Genomic DNA, 8,894 nt, shown 5'->3' on the forward strand with positions numbered 1-8,894 from the left:
GACATACTGAATTGTGGGTATACGTGACAAGACGAAAATGGGAATAGAAAGTGTAGAATGCGTGGTGTGAGAAAAAGTGTACGATCTTAGTTTGAAGTAAATGTGAGAATGGCATGCTGATTGATAGTGGTAATGCGAACGTACCGGGTGTGATGAATGCTTACGCCTTGAGGTGTAAGGAGGATGATGAGTAATGCAGTAATAGAATAAGAATACTAAAATAAGAGTAACTTTAAAAGAAAAATGATGACGAAGCTAGTAAAAAGTCAAACCTAATCCTCCCCTTTTTACCACACTCAGAAAACAATACAAGTAATGAAGTGAACCATGAACGTAAAAATAAAGTAGATGACGAAGGAAGGACACTTGAAACAAAATGAATATGAAAGAACTAAAAAGGTACAGAGCGTGACAAAATAAGAAAAGGTAAAATCAAAGGGAAAAGGTAATTGATAAAAGATGATAAAGTAGCTAGTCCGACCACATAGATCGAGCGACGGTGGTTGAGTTAGTTACCACAGAAAGTACTCTGTGGTATATAAGAAAATAGTAAACCAGAGTGGTGTGCCCTACACTGATAGCATTCAGAACACACATTAAGTTCGAAAGGTGAAAGTTGAACGGGGAGAGTGGAGACATACTAATGTGTGCTTTGAATGTAATCAAGGAGAACGAAAAGGGGGGATTAGGGTCTGACTCACAATCAAACCAAAATCCTCACGTCCAATGTTCTCATGGGATCGCTCACAGGAGCACGTTTTGGTTACTCAAGTCAAGTCAAGTCAAGTCAAGTCAAGTCGGTATAAGCTCAGCTTCGTGGCTTAGATATTTGATGAGCTGACAACTAATATGTCATTTGCCGAAATTTACAATTCATTAGGTTTAACTGGAAAAGCTAATTCATTTTAACAATATACCTGATGTAGCAACTTACAACCAATAATTAAATTCTCAATATTTGTTCGAATGAATCTTTCCAGTGATAGCCAACTTTTTTGTTTGACTTTCAAACTGTCATAACTTCCTTTATCTATTACACTCACTGTTAATCGATTCAGTTTTCGTAACCTTTTAATATCTGTACCTATCGGAAAGTGCATTGTTTACACATTTAATCTTATATACGAGATTAAAGAATTGATGCAAACAAAACTTTTCCGCGTTCTGAAAACCTTCAATTCATAAAACTTTATGTAAATATGGCTTTTTTGTTTAGTTCTACTTAGTACAATATTCAAGCATTCACATTTCTTTAATTGATTAGATAAATATAATTCTCTCTTTATTCTTCCAATTGAATTATAAATTCTGTAAAAACAAAGTTTTTCATCCCGATAAAATGAAAAACACATGAGTTACGTACTGATTGTATCATGTATCTACTTTCGTCAGTGTAATGACCTAGGTTTTCCAGAAACTTGCCAGTTTTAATATCCAATATTCTTATCTGCAGACGCTGTAGACTAACGTTTTTTTTTCTGTTCATGTTTTATAAAATGTGATATCATCGACTCAAAACTATTTACAATATAAAATAGAATCCGCTTTACAGGGAATATCGTTTTTATCACAACAGATTTTTTTTAGCTCAAACACACGTATCATTTATAATAATATTCAAATAAGCTTTGGATAATTCCTATACGAATATAATACAACGAATATACATAATATATGATAGTTTTACATATATTCATTTTCATAAAATAAATTAAAATATTTTATAATGCACACACATGCGATCGGTATACAATACTATACACTACAGTGACTACAGTACACAAACGGAACATTGAAAGTGGCCTTCGCTTCGTATATAACATTGCAGAAATAACAGAATACGCAATAAAATCCACGTATTTATTTGTGCTATAGGATGATAATATATGGAAATGGTTAATCGCGTGATAGTGTTGGATTTTTTCCCTCTAGTTTTGATATTTTTTTAAAGTTTTTTTTTTTCGTATTTTTAAAATATGAAAATTATGGCTTAACAAGCAAATGGAGTATAGTTGTCTTTGCCTACTAATTACTCAAAGTCGTGACTTCACAGCGTTTAATTTTTTTTGAATTGAGGAGATAATTTTTGTCAATTATTATTGAAGTGTCCAACCTTTTTACAGTTACAATGGTCGAAGCAATTTACATCACCGTCTTGAAGTGCATTGAAGTTTAAAAAAAAAATATTATTTTAAGTAGCGTCATTCAGGTCTCTCACCTCCCATTTCCTGTTTAAAACCAACGTCAGTTCGACTAACAGATTCCATTTAATACTAAATTGAAATTGATGAATGCGTTTGCACGCCAAGTAAATTTAGTAACTGAAATGCACGAACTCTTTTCGCAAGACAAGTTAAACAGTGCACTTCTTTTAGATAAGATCCGTTCGGTAAATTTATTGTAATTACAGCCGTAATTTCAGCAAATGATGTGGATGATGGAATTTTAGTTACGAAAAATCGTAAGATCTTCTTGACGAACGTTTTTTTTTTCTTGACAAAAAACCATGTATGCACGAATAAGTCTTAAAAAAATTGTAGCAAAAGTTGCATTTAAAATTGCCCGTTTGTTTTACAAACATTCGTGGCTTACGTATTTTCATTTAGTAATATTTATTGAATCAATGTATGTTCACTCCATATTTGTTCTAAGAGATATGACGAGCACTAAAGCAAATTACTCGTTTGAACAATTTCTCTGTAGTTTATTGAAGCTGATGCAAGTTGCAATTTACTTACCCGAAGAGTCTGAGGAACGTTCACTTACTGTGTTCTTCCAAGAAAAGCATTTTCAAAATTACAATGTACCACGTATGCACCGTGTGTGATTTGTTGTCGTAGTTGCTTCAATAAAATTTGTAAAAATAATTTTCTTTGTGAAACGTTCCTTTGTCGAGCTGTAAATTTACCACTTTTTGATTTTACTCACAGAAACGATGGCTTTGCGATACTTTTTTATTCATACTTTAAATTGGTTTTTGAGGAAAGTAACTTGTAGTTCTTTGATGTACTCAGTTCGCTTCAGCTACTAGTCGTTGAAAACATCTTTATCCTTCCGCTCAAAGAGCTTTACCTACTTTTACCTTTGTATGTCGTTGTCAATGTAGGCATGATTCCACGAAAATGATTAGATTTTTCAATTTTGATACGATTTTATTAGTAACATGTTCGTTTTGGTAGTAGTAACTTCCACAAATAGGCTAGGTATTTAGTGCAGACATATGTTTTCAGGACCGGTTTGGTTCCATTACTGAATTAAAAACCTATCTGTCCACGATAGGTATAATGTTTAAAGTATCTACTTGTCATTAGTTTGCATTGAATACGCACTTTATTTTTAAATAGTGTGGAAATAGAAACAATAAAGCAATTCGACGAAAGGGACTATGATTTCTATTATGGAACAATAAGCCCACCAACATTCTCACTGGATTTTCGAAGTGATTTGATATAATTCGATTTTAATCACTTACCTAAACCTAACTTTACATTTTCCATTTGACTGTAGCACAGTAAATGACGATAAGAATTAACTATTGGGTTATAAAAGTATTTGAAGTTATCATTACATTTCTTTGGTATTTTTTTTAAAATGCGTCGTGCATATACATTTGTCATTTGAAGTATAGAAGCAATCAACAATAATGACAAATTAACGTTAAAGTAATGCATCTATATTTAGGTTTGTGATTATCACTTTTGGACTTTCCGATAACTTGAAATTCGTTATCATTCGTCGATGTATTTATATTTGGAAACGTTTCTTTATTTAAAAGACCTTTAGAACTTCAAAATTATTCTTTTCCGTTCAATTTTCGGGAAATACCCAATAATAAGCGTTGGACGCAATAATTGTTCGCTTAAAACTCGTGTTATATGACTGTGTTTCAGGTCAAATAATTCCTTCACTAGAACAGGTAGAATTTGTCAATGAAAATGGAAAGATGGACAATTAATTCATGTTCTGTTCTTAGCAAAACGATATTACTCTGAATAGCTAATATTTTGTCCCGACTAGATAGGACTGCACTTATACTTTTAATCTAAGTACAAACTTAAAATAAAAACCACTTTGGGGGCAAGGGTCGAAGATTCTCATAAATGTTTTAAATTTTGTGTTCAATAGCTTCTTCCCAAAAACAAACTAATTTTCACTTGAATATGTTCTGAACAACAGATCAGCCATCCTACACGTTTTTAAATTTGAAAAAAAAAAACGAAAATTCGAATCGAACTCGAGTGTTCAATAGAAAAGAACGAAAGAAACTCGATTTCGGTTCGAATTTTATGTGAGATTTTTTGTAAGTAAAATTAATGTGATGGATCTCTATCGTAACTATTTCGGAGTTTTTTTTTCGTCTACACTAACCATTTCTGAAATCGTTATGATCCTTCAATATTTAACAACACTAAAACAGTCCACATAAACCTAATGTCGAACTATTGCATCTCACCAAAAAAAGAAACCTTTTTTTCACAGATTTATTTACTTTGAGTAAAAGCCCGTCCAGTTGATTTTTGAAATGTAGGTTGAAAAATATTGCATACTACATTTGTTATATCTGGCCGACATATGCGTTTTTTTTTCAGATATTGTAAGACCTGAAATCCACTTAAGTCTCAAAAAATGCATTATAGGGCAAAAAGTAAACCGAAAAGGGAACATTCTTTGCCGTACATCTATATACAAGCGATATACACACAGCGATATGGAACTCATTGGCACCAATACCAAGACGAATGGAAATACTATACCTGATAAATAAGTATATAATACGAACCGTATAGTCTTCTCTGCGACAAAACGAGTTTGAAAAGTCCCAAAAAATGAAATGGAAAAAAAATATTAACAAAGAAATGGATGAGATACGACCGACGTAAGTATACGGTATGAGTTTGGAGAGAATAAAAAAAAAATTAAGAAAAAAAAAAACAGGATTTAAGCTGGTTCTATAAGATTTTATATAACAAAACGTATTTAAAACAATACAACTTTTTATCATTAAAATTAAAATCCGATCACAATATGTCTTAGGTTAAAGTCTACAAATAGTTTCACTTTTTTCTTTAATTTTTGTTTTCTCTTTATTTTGAAATGTTCAGTTCTTTAATAAGAGTGTCCGAGACTCATCAATTAATAAAAGATTGAAACTAATTGCATACGATGCCTTATTGTACTAAAATTTGTTTTAGTTTTTATCTTTTTGTGTGTTTTCGTAACTAAATTTGTTGATCCTATGTAACATTGAATTTTAATAGAAAAGAAAAAAAGAATTTTAATTCAAAAAAAGAAACAAATTTTGGTCAAAAATAGTGAACATCACCTTTGTATGGAAGTTTTGTTTTTTATTTCGATTTTTTTTTTACTATTTTTCATTTCAATTTATTTATTTACTTTTTTAAATTTTAAAATATACCTATTTTTGTCAATTTGAGATCCAACATGGTTTTTCTTTCGTTAAATTCCATCTTTTTTAAATTTCTTATTTTCTGTTTTCGTTTCTTTCTCACCTCTTTCACAATTTCACATTTTATTATCCTCGCCTAATTATTTTACATTTTCTGCACTTTTGTTTGTTTATCATTTTTTATCACTTGCATCACATTTATCGATTAGCGAGTTGATTTAAAAACTTTAATATTTTCTCTTTTACTAGAAACAAATTCAATTTAAACAAAAAAAAAATTAAAAAATTACGAAACAATTTTTTCAAATAAATGACCTAATTTCCAAATTGGTTCAATTCGAAGCGCATCACCTAACCAGCCACAATTCCAGATTCATCCTTGATAATTCCGGCAATTTCATTATCGTTTCGATGCCTATCGTTGAGATTTGTGTACATCCGTACAGATCGATTGCATTCAAATTGACCAGATATTCGGACAACGATAGCAGACCTTTGTCGGTGATCCGATTGCATTGACCAATGTATAATACTTCCAGATCGTGTAGCGATTTGGCAATTCTAGCTAATCCCTCATCGGTTATTTGGCAATGGTTAAGGCTCAGTGATTTCAGGTGGAATAGTCCTTGGGAAATGTGGTTCAAGGCCTGATCACCTATTTTATCACAAAAGCTAACGTCTAGCGATGATATTGTACTGCCACCTGGAATAGAGTAAAGTGAAACGTTAGTCAAGCCACTAAATAATGTAAAATATATTGATATCTACACAAGACTTCACTTTTCTAAAAACAGTTTTGTGATTCTCTGAAATGCTTATTTTAGAAACAAAAAGAGTGGATGGAAGGTATAAATCTTAGGACTGCTGCTTCACTTAAAAATATTGAACAAAACGAGAGCCGTACAACAACTGTAACTACGAATTTTCGAATAGGATACATTACATGTTGTATAGGATTATTTAATGGAAACCAAACTCCGAGGTACTGATCTTCGACAGGCAAGACTTTAATTTCCTTCCAAAGATGGAAAATTACTTCAGCAAGACATTCTAAATGCTTCAGAGTATAGGCTCTAAAGTCAAATTAAGAGTCACACCAATGAACTGAGCGTTAGCATAACGTTGCACCTTAAAGTACTTGAACTTAATCTCTGAATGATAGAAAATATGAAATTACAAGTTTGTGTCGGACATGGAAATATTTATAGCGACTGACGAAACATTTTGACGTAATTGTGACCTACTCGAAGCATATAATCTTATTACTGGTATGTGTTCATGTATGGAGCAATAAATACAATTTCAAAACAAAGGTAGACAGCCGCAATATTCCCTATTGGAAAACAATAATATTTATTGAGTACCGCATGAATGACAAAATGAATTGGATTTTTCTTTCCGATGAAACAACAAGTTAATGTTACAACGAATTTCGCCTTGATTAAGGTGGGCCGTTGATTGTTTCTATCAGATCAGCTTCAAAGAGACTCTAAGGTGTGCAGACCATCAAGTTACCAATGAATATTCCCTTTAAACTAAAATACAAAGAAAAGAAAAATGTTTTACCTTCAGTCAGATAGGCCATTCCAATATCTGATATATTATCGCAAGATCCCAGATTCAGTTCTTCTAATAATGGCATACGAGCTAGGTGCTTTAATCCGCTATCCGTAATCGATACACAAAAACTTAAATTGATGCTTTTTAAAGATGCTAGTCCTTGGGCAATATGTTTTAAAGCTTCGTCCGACAATCGTTGACAATCCTGAAGTCCCAAGAACTCCAATGCCAAATTCCCTTCAGCTGTATCCTTGCTGAGTCCAGCCAAATGTCCTATACCAGTATCAGATATTGCCCAACATGATCTCAAATTTAACCGTTTCAGTTTCTTCAATCCCCAGGCAATTAGTAGCAATCCGGTGTTGGTGATATTACTACAGCCACCCAATTCCAAAATTTCCAAACTCTTTAAAAACGATGCAATTCTACCTATACTTCCATCGGTGATTTGTTTGCACAACGATAAATCCAATACTTTTAAATTCGGGAATTCCGTTGAGAAGGTGTGAGTAATATTTGAGTCCGTAACATTGTAGCATCCGCTTAAATTTAACGATTCTAAATTAGGTACACCGAGCACAATGTCTTTGAATGTCTTTTTGAGTGAAAGTATTTGTATTTTCCTAATACCCCGTCTCACCAACGATGTGTACAAATTGGGACAAGGTTTTCGTACATGCAATTTAGCTACAGCACCTTTCCACACACTTTTCGAATAAGCAGCGTCTCGCCATGCCGTACACACCTGAGCCGCTCGTCCACGGTCACGCACACTTAATTTATCGAAAATCATTGTGATAATTTCTGGAAACAATTGACTTATATGCATTCCTTCCGGTGGTGGCGGTGATATTGGTGTTTTTGGTCGAGTTGGTATTCGAGGCGGTGGATGGAGATAAAGTGGTAGTGGCTGTAAGTGCGGTCTGTGTAACGGATATGGTGCATATCGATGATGATAATGCGGTCGATGTGAAATTATAGCTCCGGGTAGCTCAGTTTGCATCAATTGTGAATCCTCCATCATGAGGAAAGCGATTGGGTGTACCGCGATAATTGTAACGGATTTTTATTCAAATTAATGGTTTAAAAAAAATATTAAACTTCCTCCTCTATTTCGTAGCACACACTTTATTCGGTCGTTTGACTTGGCGTCAAGTACACATAGCACTGAGATTGATTACAGTAGTTTCGTTTAGTGCACAAACAGTTCACATAAAAATGCACAAATACGTAGGTATGCCGATATTGTACACATTTATTTTGAAATTTTCACAATAAATTTGCAACAACACATTACATGTCCACTCATCTGCAATGCAATTTGCATATGCATGCACTCTTTTACTGAATGATAATTTTGTTAACTACGGAACTATACTCTTTTGAATTCGCGTATACAAACAATGTAACTCAGACTCAAAAATTTTTTATATTTTTTTCTTGTATTAACATGAGTGTGTATTTCGATGTGTGATAATAAACTGAAAACACCGTACGAGTTCTTCACATTCGAAAATCACTCAACTCTCGTTGACTGCAGCCGATACACTGAATTCTGTTTCTGTTTTCAAATTCCGTCAAGCTGAACGAGTATAAAACACTACCAAAGCAGTGACTGTGTGTTTATATAGGTTCAATGTGTATTCAACCATTTCTCCATTACTTTGCCTGTATAACTAAAACATGCCAACGAGCAACTTTGTTTGATGCCCATGGTGATATCTTCTTGTATACTATACCCGATGCTGATACGAACAACGGTTCGGATTTTGTCGTTATTTGCCATACACTGCTCGTATTGGTGCATGGGGTGATCACATGGACTGTGTGTATCGATCGGAAAACCGAGGATGAAAATTTTCTGTTTGAAAAAATTTCCGAACAACATCAGTGAGTTCGTCTACTACATGGATACATCATGAGTTTT

At 33.2% G+C, this 8,894-nt stretch overlaps 1 protein-coding gene across 1 annotated transcript; it reads right to left on the reverse strand.

Annotated features, from left to right (window-relative positions):
• Positions 1–5,088: 5,088 nt before the first annotated feature.
• On the reverse strand, positions 5,089–8,645 carry LOC119073272 (F-box/LRR-repeat protein 14). The gene is made up of 2 exons (XM_037178655.1): positions 6,974–8,645; positions 5,089–6,110 (listed from the first exon to the last, which is right to left on the reverse strand). Exons 1-2 carry the CDS (start codon positions 7,989–7,991, stop codon positions 5,755–5,757), a joined length of 1,374 nt encoding a protein of 457 aa, XP_037034550.1. The 5' UTR covers positions 7,992–8,645; the 3' UTR covers positions 5,089–5,754.
• Positions 8,646–8,894: the final 249 nt, after the last annotated feature.

Source organism: Bradysia coprophila, unplaced genomic scaffold, assembly GCF_014529535.1.
Source record: "Bradysia coprophila strain Holo2 unplaced genomic scaffold, BU_Bcop_v1 contig_138, whole genome shotgun sequence".
Lineage (NCBI taxonomy): Eukaryota > Metazoa > Arthropoda > Insecta > Diptera > Sciaridae > Bradysia > Bradysia coprophila.

Bases quoted from the DNA above. Each gene is read 5' to 3' on its own strand.
- LOC119073272 (XM_037178655.1), bottom strand. From the start codon at position 7,991: ATGATGGAGGATTCACAATTGATGCAAACTGAGCTACCCGGAGCTATA. The intron at 6,111-6,973 runs GTAAAACATTTT...ACTCTATTCCAG, and splicing joins AATGGCCTATCTGACTGAAG to GTGGCAGTACAATATCATCG.